Genomic DNA, 18,348 nt, shown 5'->3' with positions numbered 1-18,348 from the left:
AAAAAAAAAAAAGGGGGCTGGGAAGGTGGCTCAGCGGTAGAGTGCTTGCCTTGCATGCATGAGGCCCTGGCTTTGATTCCTCAGCACCACCTAAGCGGAAAAAGCTGGAAGTGGTGCTGTGGCTCGAGTGGTAGAGCGCTAGCCTTGAGCTCAAGAGCTGAGGGACAGCGCCCAGGCCCAGAGTTCAGGCCTCATGACCAACCAAAAAAAAAAAAGGTTTAAATAATATATAAATGTATAAATATATAATGTCACTTAGTTGCTAAGTGACATTGGGCAAATGACTTAACCTCTCTGAGTCATCACTCCCTTATGGGCTCAAATGACACCAAGTTCATAAGAATGGGCATAAATATAAATGGTAAAAAGCCCTTAAAACAGTAGCTACATACATAGCAAGACTTTAGTAATTACTGTTAGTAGACTCTCGAATCACCAAGTTGATAAATGTCCAAGAGATCCGGCAGCTATTAATATCCACAATAAATTCTGCAGATCGAAAGTATCCATTAGTATAAACAACTTGCATTTTCCCAAGTATAAGTTTAACAGCTAACCTATCTTTCTTACCAAATATTTGCAAACAAAAGCTCTGACCCCAAGGGCAAGAAGGGCACAGCCCACCAATCTAAATATTCGGAAAGAGTCAAATTCCTCTGGGGAGTTTCCATCTTCATGGTGGGGCTTTTCGCTGATCAGCTGTTTCCGAAGCTTCATGGCTTCTTCGAATCTGGACAGGTACTGTTCCAGGCCGTGGTGGGAAGCCCGCTGGACTGTGTCCCCTGTCACGTCCCCTCTGTTCCGCTGCGGGAGTTCAAGGTTGGCATCATTACTGCACTCGGGGGATTTAAGGAATGAGTCCAGTTTTTCTCCCAGCTGGGCACCCTTAGCTTCCGCAATACCACCTTGCTCATCAGTTGCTCCTGAACCGACTGAATCACCCAGCACTATTCGCTTTGTAACAGAAGGAACGCTGAGGGAGTTCAGTTTGTCACTGTCCTGCTGCTTTGATTTTGCTTGACTGTCTTCTTCTAAGAAAAAACAAAATTAAATAGATAAAAACATAGCCCTTGTATGTTATACACTAGCAAGCACTTTAGTGTGTGTGTGTGTGTGTGTGTGCCGCACGCTTGAACTCAGGGTCTAGATGCTATCCCTGAGCTCTTCTGCTCAAGGATAGTACTCTACTATTTAAGCCACAGCTCCACTTCTGGCTTTTTTTTTTTGAGGGCTAATTGGAGATAAAGAGTCTCATAAACTTTCCTGCCTGGGCTGACGTGGAACCATAATCCTCAAACCGTAGCCACCTGAGTAGCTAGGATTACAGGCATAAGCCACTGGCGCCCGGCTTCATCTTACATATTAATATTTTAAAATCTGCAACTAAAACATAGCAGTATCCTGCATAAAATAACAACAACAAAAAGAAAACCAGGAATTACACCCTCCAAATAGAGTGCCCCAAAAGAGTATTCTGACAGAGGAAATAATCCGAACTTAACAGGTAGGAGCTTAAGACTTAAGAGAAAACTGGGAAAGATGTTAAGAATGAGCAATCGGGCTGGGAAGGTGGCTCAGTGGTAGAGCGCTTGCCTGGCATGCCTGAGGCCCTGGGTTCGATTCCTCAGCACCACATAAGCAAAAAGAAAAAAGCCAGAAGTGGCGCTGTGGCTCAAGTGGTAGAGCACTAGCCTTGAGCTGAAGAGCTGAGGGACAACGCCCAGGCCCAGAGTTCAGGCCCCACGACTGGACCAAAAAAAAGAATGAGCAATCATCAAGAAAGTAACTTTTCACAAATATATCCCAGCAGTATGATTTCACTTTTTGCACTAGTTTATTTGATTAAAACTGTGAAACCCTTAAAGCTCTTTAAAAGCCTGTATTTTAAAATTAAATTCCTGAAGCTGGACCTCCCACGGCCTAGGGTGTGGCAGAGCTGCTACTGTTTAGGTAGTCAGGCCGCCATTAATGGGCACTCAGCAGTTTTCAGATGTTGTAGAGTTAAAATCAAAAATAAATAAATAACAACAATAAATCGCCGGGCACCGGGTGACTCACACCTGGAATCCTAGCTACTCAGGAGGCTGAGGTCTGAGGATCATGGTCCAGAGAAAGTCTGGGTAGGGAAGTCTGTGAGACTCCTAGCTCCAATTAACCACCAAAAAGCCAGAAGTAGAGCTGCGGCTCAGGCGGTAGCGCAGTAGCCTTGAACAAACGCAGGGACAGCGCCCAGGCCCTGAGTTCAAACCCCAGCACACACGTACACACATACACTTCACTCATCGGTGCATCTGTCTATCAACCCCTCCATGTATCTATCATCTATCTATCCCTTCTGGAAGATCCACAGGTCTCAGGGTTGGGGCGGAGACGGACACACCCAGCCAGCTCCATCGGGGTCCCCGACCCACCTGGGACCGGGGTGGCCGGCTGCTGAGGGAAGACCAGTGGGTGTGGGCGGACAGGAGTGAGATAGTAAAAGGCCAGACGCCAAAGGAAGGTGCTGGAAAGAAAAAGCACTTGGCCCGGTGGAAAGGAGATCGATCTCCCTGAGGGCTCGGGGACCCAGGCAAGACACCGGGCAGAGGGGCCCGGGGGCGGGGGGCGACCCTCGGGGGGGGAGGGCTGCGAGAACCGAGCGGGGCCGTGCCGGGATTGACGCGGGGAGGGGGAGGGGGCAACCGGGGGGGGGGGAGACCGGGAGAGGCCGGGAAGCGGGGTCGGGGAGGTCAGAGGTCAAGGGTCGAGGCCAAAGGTCGGAGGAGCGGGCGAGGGAGAAACGAGCGCAGGCTCTCACCGGCGCCGCCGCTCCCGGGCCTGTGGAAGCCCATGATGCGGTTGATGCGCTGCTCGGAGTTCATGAGCAGCTTTCTCCGCCGCAGCTCCGCCCGACGCTGGGAAGCCGACAGGCCCGCGCCCGCGGGGGCGCCAGGCCGGTCCCCGCCGTCGGACGCCATCGTCACCGACTCCATCCTTCTCTCCACGAAGTCGGGAAAAGGCGGCGGTGGCGGTGGAGGCGGCGGTGGCGACGCTGATGACGTCAGGCGCGGGCGCCGAGCGCGCGTCCTCCACACACACCCCACCCCCAGCCCCGCCCACGGTAGCCACGCCCCCCTCGGGCGCGGGGCCCAGACTGCGTTGCGCGCGCCGCTCCCCGGGGCCGCGCGCCTAGCTCTGGACGCCATCATTGATGAGGGCAGCGCTGCACGCCTGGTCCTCCTTTATCCAAATAGGCTCTCACTGCTCCGCTTTTTGACGCACGGTCCCCTCCGCTGTCCTCTAGAAAGAGAAAAAAATCGGTTTCTTCCCTCAAGAGTAGTAAAAGGGAGCCCCCCCCCGCCCCGTGAGTGGGAGCATCCTCTTCTAATGCCAGAAAGAAAAATGGAGATCGCGGCGACAGGCGCTGGTGTTCCGTAATTCCTGCGGCTTCGCTCATTGGCCGGGGGAAGTACGTCACTAGGCGGCGACGCCGCGGGCGCCCTGGCCGAGTTTCGCTCGAGTTGAGTCTGCGCGCTTTCTTCCCAGGCTTGCTTTGCATTCTTTTTCCAAGATTTTTCCCCCGCTGGAGCCTTCCATAACCCTTCAGTCTACCTTGCAGACACTCTCCCCTCCTTCCCCTTCTTCTCTTTGTCCTTCGTTACTAATATGCGCCAGTTGTATTGTCTGCTTGTCACTGGGTTAAATGCAAGCCCTGCGTTTTGCTCCCGGCTGCTATTCCTAGAAGAAGGTGAGCCAACAAGAAGGGCCGAAGATAAACCAGGCCTGGGAAGGACCTTGTAGCCTCAAGTGCACAGAGCTAAAACGGTGGGTCTGCCATCAAATGGCCTTCCTTTGGCTGGAACTGAGAGGATTCTCCTCCCTGCGGCCCCCCTGCCCTCCGCTCCGTCTTCGGTGATGTTCCCTGAGCCTCGGAGGTTTGGAAGGCAGGGGTTGCTCCCTCATGTACAGGGCTGAGCAATGGACCACCGTGTCACAGCAATACAAGATACTTAAAACACAAGCACCAATCGAGAGTACGAGGCTCATGGGCGGCGGTGGCTCACGCCTGGCATCCTAGCTATTCAGGAGGCTGAGATCCAAGGATCGCGATTCAAAGCCAGCCCGGGCAGGAAAGTCACCAGGAGACTTTTTTTTTCTTTTTCTTTTCTTTTTTTTGGTCGGTCGTGGGGCTTGAACTCTGGGCCTGGGCGCTGTCCTCCAGCTCAAGGCGAGCGCTCTACCACTTGAGCCACAGCGCCACTTCCAGTTTTCTGGTGGTTCATTGGAGATAAGAGTCTCACGGACTTTCCTGCCCGAGCTGGCTTTGAACCGTGATCCTCAGATCTCAGCCTCCTGAGTAGCTAGGATGCCAGGCGTGAGCCACCAGCGCCCAGCTTCCCAGGAGACTCTGATCGCCAATGAACCACTCCAAAACCGGAAGTTCTGTGGCTCAAGTGGTAGAGCACTCACCTTGAGCTGAAGAGCTGAGGGACAGCGCCCAGGCCCAGAGTTCAAGCCCCATGAACAACCCAAAAAAATAGCCTGGAAGGAAAGCCCATGAGACTCATCTCCAGTTAAGCAGCAAAAGGCTGGAGGTTTGGCCCCAGTGGTAGACACCAGCCTTGAGTGAAGAAACTAATAGCCCAGACCCCAGGACTATCATACACAAGCACAAAAGTCTGCACTATTGACCACAAATGAAAATGTCCCCAAATACCTCTTTCACTCTGGACTGAGATACAGAGCAGATGGGTGGGGGTGGGGGCAGGGCTTAACTCATTTGAATACTTACTATATGTATTAGGTACTTCATAGCTACAACTGTGTTATTTACCTTTACAAATAAATAAACATGAGCTCAGTGAAGGGAAAGGTTTGTTACATAGTGAACACGGCCAGATTGCTCAGTCTCAGCGCTACCAAGACCTCAGTGAGAATTTGAGCGCTTAGCGTCATTTTCAGCATATCCAGTAGATGGCAGTAGAATCCCTCTATAGGGGCTTCAGCTATTGCCAAGGGTCCCCAAGTAGAGAAAGCACAGCATGATTACTGGCAGGGAAATGAAGCTGGGGGAGAGGGGGATTCCTGAGGAAGGTCATGCTGGGGATCTTCTATCTTCTAGAAGGTGAAGGGCTGCCAAAAGTCAGAGAACTTCATGGAAATTCCTTTCAGTAAATTGTGGGTTTGGGGTCTGTGGTGGGGTGTGGGTATGTACATGTGTGTGTCAGTCCTGGGGCCTGAACTCAGGCCCTGGGCACTCTCCCTGATCTTTTTTGCTCAAGGCTATCACTTTGAGCCACAGCACCACTTCTGGCTTTTAAGGGGTTAATTGGAGATAAGAGTCTCACCGACTCTTCTGCCTGGGCTGGCTTTGAACCGCAATCCTCAGCCTCCTGAGTAGCTAGGATTATAGTCATGAGCCATGGGCAGCTGGCCATGTCCAGCTTTTTAGTCGTTATTTGAAGAAAAGAATCTCACAGACTTGATCCTCAGATCTCAGCCTCCTGAGTAGCTAAGATGATACAAGTGACACCCAGCCTGGGAACCTAACTCTAATCACACAAACCATATCCATGCCATAGTCCAAATGATTGTAAGCACTCTCAGCTTGGTAACTGCTTAAAACTGAGTCTTCACAGTGTGTTCACCTGACCTCCTGCCCTACAGATGCTAAGCATTTCTGAGTTGCTCTAAGTTTGTCCTACCAAAAGGGCTTGCCAAGAAATACCCACCATTGGACCTGTAATCTGGGCTCCACTCCAGGGAGTTCCTGGTGGGCAGGAAATTGCCATTTGGACAGTGGCTCCCTTACTCTGCACTTTGCTAATTAGGAAGCTGGAATCCATCCACCCAGAACAGGTGCTGCTTCCTCAGGGGTTCTTCTGACAAAGGGAACTGGCGCAAATGAGCTTCAATGAGGCCGATTAAAGGCTGGCAGGTAGCATGGCAACCGCTGGTACTCATGAACAGAAATGGATCTGGAGTTTTAGACCCCATGCCCACATGTCAAGTCCAGCCACTTACCCATATCTGCCAAATAGAGATATGGGAAGGGCAGAGAATGGAGATTCATCACGTGACACGGGCAGCCACAGAAAGAGTGTTCTGGTACATCTACAGCCATCTTTAGGGTATGTCTCGAAGTTGGATTTGGGTGGGTTTTGTTTTGTTTTTCATCCTACTTGATGATCTCTAAATTTCCTAGATTCAACTTTTATCTCTTATTAACTTATTTTTAACACCCTCTCCCCCCAGTCCTGGGGCTTGAACTCAGGGCCTGGGTGCTGTCCCTAAGCCTCTTTGTGCTCAAGGCTAGTGCTCTACCACTTGAGCCACAGCACCAATTCTAGCTTTTTTGAGTAGTTTATTGGAGATAAGAATCTCATGAGGACTTTTCTGCTTGGGCTACTTACCTTTGGACCATGGTCCTCAGATCTCATCCTCATGAGTAGCTAGGACTACAGGTTTGTTCTTTCTACACTGGGGTTTGAACTCAGGGGTTCTCTTGCTAGGCAGGTGTTCTACCACTTAAGTTATACCCAGCATTTATTTCTAGCATCTCCTGTGATTCTTAAGAGCTTCCATCTGCTTTTTTACCCATATGTTCTTGCATGTTTTCTACTTTTTCCATACCAGCTCTTAGCATATTAGTCATAGTTATTTTAAATTTTCTGGTAATTCCAAAATTGGTATCATACTGAACTCTGTTCTGACGTTGGCTTTGCCTCTTCAGTCTGTTTTTTTTTCTTTTTTTTCCCCTTGCTTCTCAGCATTCCTTTTTATCTTCTTTTCTTTTTGCAAGTGCCAGTACTGTGGTTTGAACTCAGGGCCTGGGCACTGTCCCTGGGCTATTGGCTCAAGGCCAGTGCTCTACCACTTGAGCCACAACCCCACTTCCAAATTTTCTGGTATATATATATATTCCTCAGATCTCAGCCTCCTGAGTAGCTAGGATGACAGGCATGAGCCACCAGTGCTGGCTTCCCATCCTGACTCTTAATGCTCTCAAGGCATGGAGATTGGGATGGCAAAATGGCTGTGTCCATTTGGCCTCTGGTGGAGCAGGCTTTGGCGAAGCCGACCTGGTGTGAACCTCTACGAGTACAATTGGTTCTGGCTGTGCATGGGCAGAAGCAAGAGTTCTGCCATCTCTGGGGGCTCCACAGTGCTTCCCACTTCAATGTTTCATGGCTTCTATGGGCTAGGATCCACCTTCTCAGACTCCATCCCACAGTCTACCCTAAGTCTTTCTTTTAGAAATAAAGACTCTGTCGGGGGGGGGGGGGGGGGGGGGGATGGCTCACACCTGTCATCCAAGCTACTCAGAAGGCTGAGATCTGAGGATCATGGTTCAAAGCCAGCCCAGGCAGGAAACTCCATAAGACTCTTATCTCCAATAAACCACTAGAAAACCGGAAATGGCACTGTGGCTCAAGTGGTAGAGCGCTCGCCTTGAGCTGAAGAGCTGAGAGACAGCGCCCAGGCCCAGAGTTCAAGACCCATGACTGACCAAAACACAAACAAAAAACCCTGGAAGTGGAGATGTGGCTCACATGGTAGAACACTAGCCTTGAGCAAAAAACTCAGGGAAAGCATCTAGGCCCTGCCCTAGGACTGGTTAAAAAAAAAAAAAAAAAAAAGATAAAAAAGAAAAGAAGCAAAAAGGACTTAGCTTTTAGGTCGAGGTCTCTGTGAGTAATGAAGTGTGAAGAACTCTGCGGTGACACATGCTCAGTAAGTAGTTGCCATTACAACACCACAGTGTCAAACACCATGCATGGCAAATACCATATTCTGGTGTTTCATCCACACCCAAGCCAGCAAGGCAGGGAAATTAGCAGATTCCAGTCCACAAAGCACCTGAGGACTGAGGACGAAGTCCTCCCTCTGCGTCTTCTCCTGGCCCACCATGGCCAGGAGATTAGATTGTTGATAGAGGTACTGGCAGACGCCATGGGGGAAATGTGGGGTGCAGGGTTGGTTGGTGTGTGGGTGTGCTGGTCCCAAGGCTTAAATAGCAGGGCCTGGGCATTGTCTATGAGCTTTTGTGCTCCAGGCTGGTGCTCTACCACTTGAGACTCAGCTCCACTTCTGGCTTTTTGGTGGTTAACTAGAGATAAGAGTGTCATGGACTTTTCTTCCCAGGCAGGCTTTGAACTGGGATCCTCAAATCTCAGCCTCCTGAGTAGTAGCTACGATGAACTTCAGATGTCCAAGTGTTTCAGTCGCCTCTGGCTTCTGTCGCAAACCTGTGACAGTGACACACCTTCAAGGAGCGCTGTGCCCTACAGGGCCTTCACATCCACCCTCAGCCCAGGCTTCTCTGAACACAATTCCCCGGTCTCCTACACTTCTGTCCTTCGCCTCTCTCAACCAGGATCTTTGCAGATGGCTGGAAATCTCCCCTCTAGCTGTGAGAATGCTACAGGAATTCTCCTTTCCTCCATCTTCTTCGCCCACCTTGAAAAACATGATCTTCCCTCCTCAAGCCTCAACCTGAGGCCTGGTGTCCTGTACCTGACTATCCTAAGTCCAGGATGTGTTTTGGTCTTGGTGAGGCAGGATGAAGCACAGCTCCCAACCATGGGAGCCTGAAGGTGATCAGACTGTCCAATGGGCGTGGAGGGAGCGTCCTGGAATCCTGGGGGAAGAGGTGGGACCAGTAGCTTAGCAACCTGTGCCCACTCAGACCTGCCATACCCCACCTACTCCACTCTTCTCCTTACCAGTTGTCATTGTTTGGCCCCTCCCCTCTCCCCTCAGCCGAAGGTGAGAAACCAATGGTTCACATAACATTTGTTAAGCCTGCCACAGTTTTGTTTTGTTGTTTAAAGTTTCCATAAGTTGCTATTGTTACAAAAAAAAAAAAATTAACTTAGGCGCAGTGGATCACCTCCTCTAGTTACTCTGGTGGCTGAGATGTGAGGATCACAGTTTGAAGTCAGCCTGAGCCAGGAAAGTCCACGAAACACTTATCTCCAAAAAAAACAGCAGGAAAAAAAAAAAGAAGCTGGAAATGGAGCTGTGGCTCAAGCAGTAGAGTTCTAGCCTAGAGCAAAAGCAGCTCAGGGACAGCGCCCGAGTGCCAGCCCCAGGACCGGCACCAAATAAATAAATGAATAAATCAGAACACTTAAAAACCCAGCATTCTTGTTTCTCTTGCAAAATCAGAACACCTGGCGATCGCCGGCCCACAGTCCTGTGCGGTGACCATCAGGCTTTGCTGGTCAGCTGCTTCTTTCTGTGGGGCTTGTAAACTTTTCCCACCACCACCTCTCACGTCTGAATTGTCATGAGGCCGCCCAGTGGGAGCTGAGGAACGCGAGGCTGGTTCCAGGCTGTTCTGTTCAAGGCTCCCTGGTGCCGATGGGCCTCCACATATGAAGGCAGGCAGGCAGGCAGGTGGACAGTGCCAAGCCCAAGTCCCTTTCCAGCCTCTCTCTGATCACGGTCCACTGCCAGCAGTATCCCCAGCACCTCGGGTGTCTGTCCTGGCTGTGGCCTGCGTCCATGGGTGGGCAGAGCGGGCATCCGCAAATTCACAGCTGTTTCTTCAGGCCACGCCACACCCTCGTGGAGCCGGGCCCAAGGCCTGAGGTTCGCTCTTGAGCCTGAGCGCAGTGTGGCCTATTGCTTCCCTACTGTCTAGCTGACTTAGCTGAAGGAACACCAAGGCGTAGCAGCCTTGTCACAGTCCAATAGGATGTTGAGAACAGTGCAGGGGGCCCCGCCCACCGACAGGGCGGTGCGGGAGTCTACTCGGTACTTCACAGTGCTCAGGCCGCCTTCTCGGTCCACCTTGAATTGCTCCTGGAGAGGAAGCGGAGGGCACGGGCTTAGGATTCACCAGGCTGCCTGCTGTCCAGTCACCTCTCGTGACTCCTGTCACTAAAGGTGCCGTGATCCCTCCCCCACGAACAGAGGAGAGCCCCAAAGCCCGACAGACTCGTCTTCTGCCCGAGGCTGCACCCCGCTGGTGGGCAGGAGAGCAGGTGCTTCTGTGCACAGATCTCAGCCAAGTGCCCAGGGGAAGGATGGGGACCCTGCACCAGGTCTCACTGGGGTTCTCCCCGCCCCCCCGCCCCGCAGCCTGCGTGGCCCCTGGGGGCCGGCGCTGACCCACTCGGTGCCCAGAGTGCACACGGCAGCCACCACGAGCAGGCAGTGCCCATCCACTGACCTGGGCCCAGCTGGGCGGCCGGGGCCACGGCGGGGCCCAAGGAGGACTTGGTGACATGAGCTCCCCCACATCACCACCTAGGCAGCCCTGGTGAGGACGGTGGCCAGCACCTGTTTTTGAGCTGCGATGCGCTTCTGGTCCCTCTTCCGCCAGGCTGGGTCGTGCAGATGGCGAAACGTCTTGTACCCAGTTGTGATTCCCGAGGGGCGGAAAAGCTAGGGACACCAAAGGAAGCGGTGGTCAGGCTGCTCCTCTTAGAGCCTCGGCCCCACCATGAGGCTCTTGTGAGGTCCCTCTGCCTGCCTGGAGGCCAAAGCGGGGGGCTCTTAGAGGCCGATCCTAAGGAAGGGGAGCCTAAGGCTCAGGAGAGAAGACTGCAACTTGGGGTCAGGGGTGGAGTTAGAACCCGAGAGGAGGGCTGGGAAGGTGGCTCAGCGGTAGAGCACTTGCCTTGCATACATGAGGCCCTGGGTTCGATTCCTCAGCACCACATAAGCAGAAAAAAGCTGGAATGGCACTGCGGGTTAAGTGGTAGGGTGCTAGCCTTGAGCTGAAGAGCTGAGGGACAGCGCCCAGGCCCCACAACCGACAAAAAAAAAAGAACCAGAGAGGATGCTGCCAAACCCCAACTTTGCAGGTAGTACAATGGCTGAGGGGGTGGCAGCGCCCTGGGACAAGCCTTACCTGAAGCCCGGCTCCCTTGATGCGCCTGTAGAATTCGTCATCCTCACGGCCCCAGCCCCAGAAGCGGTTGGACATCCCGTTACACTGACAGAGACAGACAGGCGGCATCTGTCACGCACCCGCTCCACTCACAAGAACGCAGCCTGTGTGGGTCAAGCCAGGCTGCCCCCCCTCCGCCCCCCGGCTGTTCCCAGTGAACACCAGGTCCTTGCAGGTCTGGAGAATTTAAAACTTGGGACAATTAGGATCTCAAAAATGCCCGTAGCCTACACCTGTCATCCTAGCTGCTCAAGAGGCTGAGATCTGAGGTCCCCAGTTCAAAGCCAGCCCTAGGCAGGAAAGTCTGGGACACTCTTTATCTCTAATAAACCACACAAAGCCCGAAGTGGAACTGAGGCTCAAGTGATAGAGCACTAGCGTGAAACACAAAGGCTTCAGGACAGTGCCCAGGCCCTGAGTTCAAGCCCTAGGAACAGCACAATAAAAAAAAAATCTGCGACTGGCCACAGGGATCTCCTTTGGAGCTGGGGAGCAAAAGCATTCATGGACACTGCTATCTGCCCTCCTCTCTGCTTTCATTCATGCTAAAGTGGCTCTGCCCTGGGCTCTCCTGTATCAGTGTGAGAGGGCCGCATGGGTTCTGGGATAATTTCTGCTTTTGCATGTGCCTCAATGGCTTTTATTTATAAAGGAGCTTCGGCCTCTACACAGTAGTAGAGTAGGAGCTCTGGACCTAAACCACATCATGCCTTGAAGCTCCAGTAACTGTCTTAGGGGGCTTGGTTCTGGGGCTTCTCTATGGACTTGTTGGGGAAGGAAGGCTCCATCTTCCCCAGGACTGGGACTGGGTTATTGAGGCTGGAGTTATGATGACCTCTTTGCAGAATGGTACGTCTGAAAATCAACCTAACAAGGGTAAAGCAGAGCTGAGAGATGGAAAGAGAAACGGGGATCCTGGGGACAATGCCAAGAGCCAGGTGAGGTGCACCTGAGGCCGTGCCTTCCCCCCCCCCCCTTCCACACTGAAATCTTTTCCCTGTGTGGGAACTTGAACTTAAGGGCCTGGGCGCTGTCTGCAAGCTTTTGCTCAAGGCTAGCGCTCTACCACTTGAACCACAGCTCTACTTCCAGCTTTTGGGGGCTTAGTAGGGGACAGAGAGTCTCAGGGACTTTCCTGCCTGGGCAGGCTCTGAACCACGATCCTCAGATGTCAGCCTCCTGAGTAGCTGGGATGACAGGCGTGAGTCATGGGCGTCCGGCTCACATCCCATTCTGCAGCTTGTGGGCTGCGGACCTGCTCCGTCCCGTTCCTCGCCCTTGTCTCTGTATGCCACTGGCAGGGTGGAACTACATCTGCAGGGAATCTGAACGGGCTGCTGTCCTACCAGCTGGCTTCCCCGGGTCTGGGGAGCAGCCCATGGCGGGGCGTGGGGTGCGGGGCCCGGGCCATGCCAGGCCTCACCAGCTGGTAATGCTGTTTGGAAAGCAGCAGGATGCCCCCCACGTAGGTCTTGTAGTGGTAGAGCGGGTGGAGCTCCGGGGAGGCCACGTGGAAGGGGCCGGCCTCGGGGAAGCCATAGTCCAACTCCTCGTTGAGAGGGAGCAGGTCCACGTCGTGCATGGCAATGTAGTCAGTACTGTTGCTGCTCTCCAGGAAGCCCACGTTGATGAGCGCCGCACGGTTGAACCTGTACAGGGTGGGTGAGGCTCAGGAGGCAGGGGTGGCAAATCTGTTCACCACCAGGGTGGGCCCAAAGCCCTACATGACTGCTTGGGGGAGAAACGGGGGGGGGCGGGGGGGGAGGCGCGGTAGCCCATGCCCAGTAATCCTAGCTACTCAGGACGCTGAGATCTGAGGATCGTTGCTCAAAGCCAGCCTGGGCAGGAAAGTCCATGAGTCGCTTATCTCCAATAAACTACCAGAAAACTGGAAGTGGTGCTGTGGCTCAAGTGGTAGAGCTCTTGCCTTGAGCTGAAATGCTCAGAGACAGCGTCCAGGCCCAGAGCTAAAGTCCCACAACCGACCAAAAACAAATCTAGGATGGAAAGAAGATCAGAGCCCACCCCAAGGCCAAGATTCATACCACCACCATCTCCCCATCTTCCCCTGCCGAGGGCCTGGGTCGGGGTGCTGAGGGCCAGCACGGGACACGGACCCTACCGGAGGTGATCCACCTGGTTGAGCACGTAGATGTGGTGCTGGATCTTCTTCCGGCTCAGGAAGCGATGCATGTGGGGCACAAACACCAGCAGCTCCTCGAAGCGTTCGCGGAAAGGCACCAGCACGGCCAGGCGGTGGGGACCCCAGGATGCATCTTCTTCCCAGTGCTCAGGGGGTGGCTCTGGGGGGCAGGCCCGGGGTGGCCCGGGGGTCTCCTGGCCTCCTTGTCCCTTGGCCGGCTGGGCCACATCACCAGAGCAGCTGAGCTGTAGCCAGAGCAGGGAGAAGAAGCCCAGGAAAAGACAGGCAACGAAGAGGTGGAAGACAGAGCATTTCCGGGGAAATCCACCAGGAAGCAGCCTGGACCTAGGATGAGGCAGGGATGGGGTCAGAAGGCTATGGCCGAGCGGGGGCTTCTGACCCACCTCCTCTCCAGCCCCGCACCCCAACAGCGTGACTAGGCCACTGCCCCAAGCACCTGGTAATTAGTGCACAGCAACTTGTTTTCTCTCATGCTACCACCATCTGTTCGACTCCTGCTTGCACCCCTCGCCCATCCCTCCCTCCCTCTTTCTTCTGGTGCCAATCCTGGGGGCTTGCAGCCAGGGCCTGAGCACTGTCCCTGAGTTTTTTTTTTTTGCTCAAGGCTAGCATTTTACCACTTCAGTCATAACTCCATTTCTGGCTTTTTGGTGGTTAACTGGCAATAAAGAGTCTCACAGACTTCCCTGCTGGCTTTGAACCACGATCCTCAGGTCTCAGCCTCCTGAGTAGCTAGGATGATCAGCGTGAGCCACCGGCACCTGGCTGAGGCTGTTTTTCTTGTGTGTGTGAATCCTGCTCAGACAATGAGCTGCTCAGAGTGGCAGGTCAGGGCCTCTTGCCTCTTGTACGTGCCCCTCCTTGAAACTGTGGCTCAGTGTCCTGAGCCAATGGCAGGAGCCCCACTCTAGAGAAATGCCACCCACTGCCTTCCTGACTTGCACCCCAAGAGGCTGACCCACGCAGCATCCTTGGCTTCATTCTCTTCTTGGGGTTACTAGAAAATGCCTTCAAGATAGGGGTGAGTGCTACCATGAGTTCCCGGTGAAACCACCAATGTTCACTCTGGGGAGCTCGGGTCTGCTCCCAGATCAACGCCAAGCCCAAACAAACAGTGGCTGTTTACTGGGTTGTCTCAAACCTCAGTCCCAGAGGTAGCCCATGAAACCTGGGTTGAGAGACAGAAGAGGAGGCGGGGGAAAAAGACACAAGTACAGGGTGTAGCAGCCAGGCTCATTTCAGAAACTAGACAAACCACTGAATGCCTTATACATTGGGGCAATGCTGAGAAATGCACTGACTGCTCTTTAGGCTACCAAGTATGAGAAACAGGTTTTAAGCCAGGCTTGGTGGTACATGCTTATGATCACAACACTTTAGAAGCTAAGGTGAGAAGATTGAGTGTTTGAAGATAGCCTGAGCTACATGGCGGTGGTGGCGGCGGCAGCAGCAGTAGCGGAAGAAGAGGAAGAGGAAGAAGAAGAAGAAGAAGAAGAAACAAGTGGAGTGCTGGTGGATCACGCCTGTCATCCTAGCTATTGAGGAGGCTGAGAGCTAAGGATTATAGTTCAAAGCCAGGAAAATCTACTGGACTTTTTTTTATTGGTCCGTCGTGGGGCTTGAACTCTGGGCTTGGGCACTGTCCCTCAGCTCTTCAGCTCAAGGGGAGTGCTCTACCGCTTAAGCCACAGCGCCACTTCCAGTTTTCTAGTGGTTTATTGGAGATCAGAGTCTCACAGACTTTCTTGCCCAGGCTGGCTTTGAACCACGATCCTCAGATCTCAGCATCCTAAGTAGCTAGGATTACAGGCATGAGCCACCAGCACTGGCCCATTGGACTCTTATCTCTGATGAACCACCATAAAACCAAAAGTGGAGCTGTGGCTCAAGTGGTAGAGCACTAGTCTTGAGCAAAAGAGCTCAGGGTCAGTGCCCAGGCCCCAAGTTCAAGCCCCAAGACAGACAAAAACAAGAAAAAGAGGAATCTACCTTATTCCTTTTCTCCTCTGGAAGTTCTGAGTGTGTGGGAAAAGGATCTGAGGAATCCAAGAAAAGCTTCCGCTATGTCAGGCGCTGGTGGCTCACACCTGTAATCCTAGCTACTCAGGAGACTGAGATGTGAGGCTCAAGGTTCAAAGCCAGCCTGGGCAGCAAAGTCTGAGACTCTTATCTCCAATAAACCACTCAGAAAACAAGAAGTGGCGCTGTGGCTCAAGTGGTAGAGCGCTTGCCTTGAGCTGAAGAGCTGAGGGACAGCGCCCAGGCCGAGTTCAAGCCCCATGACTGACCAAAAAAAAAAAAAAGCTTCCTCTATAATAATCAAAAGAAAGCATCAACTTTACAGCCTCCAAGAGTCTGAGATTTGCTACCAGGTCTTATAGACCCCTCTTCCTAAGTCCCCAAGTGATCTCCACTCACCTGGTCCTTGCCCTCCTCTGACCGCTTCAATATTACAGATGATCCTCCTCCCTCTACAAGACGGAAAGCCAGACTCCAGGTCCTAACAGTTAAAGGCCCTCCCTGTCTGGGTCCAATCCATCCCTTCCCACCACCATTCCCCTCACCCTGGGGGACCAGGACCTCTCCCCTCCCACACTCCTCCCCTCAGTAGCCCTTCCTCACCCAGATGGTTCCACCTGCCTGACACGCCCTGCTTTATTCTACTTGCCTCAAAGTTCCCTGCTGATCCTTCACAGCCAAACACCAAAGCCACAGCTACAGTTCCCCCTCCCGGAATCTTCTCCCCACATTTCCTCCTTTGCGTTTCTAAGTCATCTGGCACTTCCTCCCTAAAGCCCTGACTTGGGATGACCCACGTGACCCTGGCTGTTAGACCATGTCCAACTCCTATTTGTGGCCCCAGCCCAGGTCAGACAAGGCAGGGGCTTGTGGAGTCAGTGGGAGGAAGGGTTAAAGCAGGCAAGGCATGCTTCAAGCCACACACTAAAGGCAGATCAGTGCCTACACCTTGCTCTAGAGATACAACTTCCAAATGAGAAGCCAGCAGCCCTGAAGCCAGGCCCGGGTTTCCACACACAGCTGAGAGGTGAGGATACCCTTGAAGGGCTTCTGACTTACCCCCTACTGTCCTGTGGTGGTGGCTTCCACTGAGGAATGGCAGAGCCCAGCTTTGCGAGTGGCCTGGGAAGGCTGGGACCGCTACAGAGTCTCTCTTGAGCTCTGGGTACTTTCTGGGGGCGGAGTAGAGACTGGGACAATGGACCCGGGGTCACATCCCTCCTTTAGGGGAAGAAGCAGTGCATTATCTAGGTGGTGGATAGTCAAGGACTATCCAGTCCATGCTTTTCCCCATGCTGTTCCTTCCATCCCATTTGCCCTTCCTACCAGTGTATATCTCCATGTACACGCTCACTCTGTGCTCTCTCTAATGGCCCAGACTACTAAGTCTCAAATGCTCTGGACAATAGACACAGACAACAACTCTTCTTGGTGCTACCTGGTGGCACCAGACTGCAGTGCCAGCTGCTCCCAAAATCCCTGGCTACTCTGGCTCAGTGGGGGCAATCTAGAAGCCTTTCTGGCCTTCATCCACCACAGCCCAAGGCTAGTAAGAAGGGGTTTCAAACCCAAGCAGGCAATAATCAGATACAACACTAGCCTGCACTTACTGCATGGATCTTTGTATTCCTATGTGAAAACCACAGATGGACAACAGGACCTTTTTTTTTTTTTTTTTGGTTTGTCATGGGGCTTGAACTCTGGGCCTAGGCGCTGTCTCTGAGCTCTTCAGCTCAAGGCAAGCACTCCACCACTTGAACCACAGCGCCACTTCTGGTTTTCTGGTGGTTAACTGGAGATAAAGAGTCTCATGATCTTTCCTGTAGGGGCTTGCTTTGAACCTCAATCCTCAGATCTAACCTTCCTGAGTAGCTAGGATGACAGGACATTCTTTTCTGAGAATCCAGTTACCTTATCTGGGCCAGGCACAGTGCCAAAGATCTTAGTATAGGATCTCCTGTTATCTCCAAATACCCCTTTGGATAGTCTAAGTCCCATTTCAGAGATGGAAGACTGAGATCAGAACATTAAGTGATCTGTTTCCAGTTACCTGGCTATTAAACAGGACTCTTGTATAGGCCTGACTCCATTTCTATAGACCATACAGTCTAATATATTTCTACCTTCCTTTTTTTTTTTTAAGCTCTACAACTTAAGCCACACCTGCACTTCCAGCTTCTTGCTGGTTACTTGGAGATAAGAGTCTCTAAGATCTGTCAGCTCCTCCTAGCTCCAAACCAACAATTCTTAGATCTCAGCCTCCTGAATAGCTAGGATTATAGGCATGAGCCACTAGAGATATTTGTCTTTGCATTTCCACATCATCTGAAAAAAACACTCTAAAGGAAAGAACTATCCCTTAAGAGGTTTGACCAACATAAGAGATAAAAAGAATGATGTGTCACTCACTGGGTTAAAGAACCACTATCATGTGGCCTGTAGGTAGCATTTGGGCCCTGCAAATCTCTCAGACCTCAAGGGTGGCTGTCCTCCCAAACCTAGGCATGAAAATAACTTTTCTTTTGCATGTGTGCCAGTGCTGAGGGCTTGAACTCAGGGCCCGGGCACTCTCAGGTTTCTTCCCTCAAGGCTGGTGCACTACCACTTGAACCACAGCTCCACTTCCAGCTATTTGCTGGTTAATTGGAGATCAGTGTCTCCCTGGTTTTCCTGCCCGAGCTGGCTTCGAACCCTGATCCTCAGATGTCAAGCCTTGTGAGTGGCTAGGATTACTGGCGTGAGCCACCAGCACTGGCTTTTGCTCATCCTTCTCTAGAAAAAAAAAAAATCCTTACCTCAAGGCTGGCTCACTCCTAACCCACGCAGCAGGCCCCTTAGGAAATGAACTAATGGATGTTTATGGAGGGCGGGGTACAAGCCAGACGGTGGCTGAGCAGACAGAGCATAGGAAAACTTCGGTCGGGTGGTGTGTTTTTCTGGGTCAGAGGCAAACTACGGAGAAGCATACTCTAAGGAAAAAGGTATAAGGTTCGAGGACACCTGGACCGAGCCCAGAGGGAATGAAGGACCCTCAGAGGTCTAGCGATTGCAAGATTGAGATGCCCGGGATCGGGGTGGGGGAGAAAAAAAAGGAGAAAAATAGATGCAAGAAATCAAAATAAAAAGACAGTCGTGTGAGGCACAGAGACACAAAAGGAGGTCCGGGGGAGGTGGGGGGGGACAGGGGTGGGGTGACACCGGTGCAGACCGACGGCGGAGTCCCCACAGAGCGCCCGGGACCGACCCGGGCCCGCAGAGACGGCGCCGCGGGCCGCGCCCTGCG

At 52.6% G+C, this 18,348-nt stretch overlaps 2 protein-coding genes across 2 annotated transcripts in view; both read right to left on the bottom strand.

Annotated features, from left to right (window-relative positions):
• The window catches only part of Camlg (calcium modulating ligand), an 8,094-nt gene extending 5,066 nt beyond the window's left edge, over positions 1-3,028 (bottom strand). The window contains exons 1-2 of the mRNA XM_013016034.1: positions 2,798-3,028; positions 571-1,031 (exon numbers count right to left, since the gene is read on the bottom strand). Of these exons, the coding sequence (XP_012871488.1) occupies positions 571-1,031; positions 2,798-2,972 (636 nt within the window). The 5' untranslated portion in view covers positions 2,973-3,028. The remainder of the gene's footprint in view (positions 1-570; positions 1,032-2,797) is intronic.
• A 6,013-nt stretch (positions 3,029-9,041) lies between these two features.
• On the bottom strand, positions 9,042-16,595 carry B4galt7 (xylosylprotein beta 1,4-galactosyltransferase, polypeptide 7). Its single transcript, XM_013015994.1, has 7 exons — positions 16,504-16,595; positions 16,125-16,286; positions 13,005-13,370; positions 12,306-12,531; positions 10,844-10,927; positions 10,270-10,374; positions 9,042-9,789 (listed from the first exon to the last, which is right to left on the bottom strand). Exons 1-7 carry the CDS (start codon positions 16,593-16,595, stop codon positions 9,634-9,636), a joined length of 1,191 nt encoding a protein of 396 aa, XP_012871448.1. The 3' UTR covers positions 9,042-9,633.
• Positions 16,596-18,348: the final 1,753 nt, after the last annotated feature.

This window comes from Dipodomys ordii, unplaced genomic scaffold, assembly GCF_000151885.1.
Source record: "Dipodomys ordii isolate 6190 unplaced genomic scaffold, Dord_2.0 Scaffold29, whole genome shotgun sequence".
Classification (NCBI taxonomy): Eukaryota; Metazoa; Chordata; class Mammalia; order Rodentia; family Heteromyidae; genus Dipodomys; species Dipodomys ordii.
The sequence above is the reverse complement of the archived record's forward strand: the minus strand, read 5'-3'. Positions and strand labels throughout refer to the sequence as shown.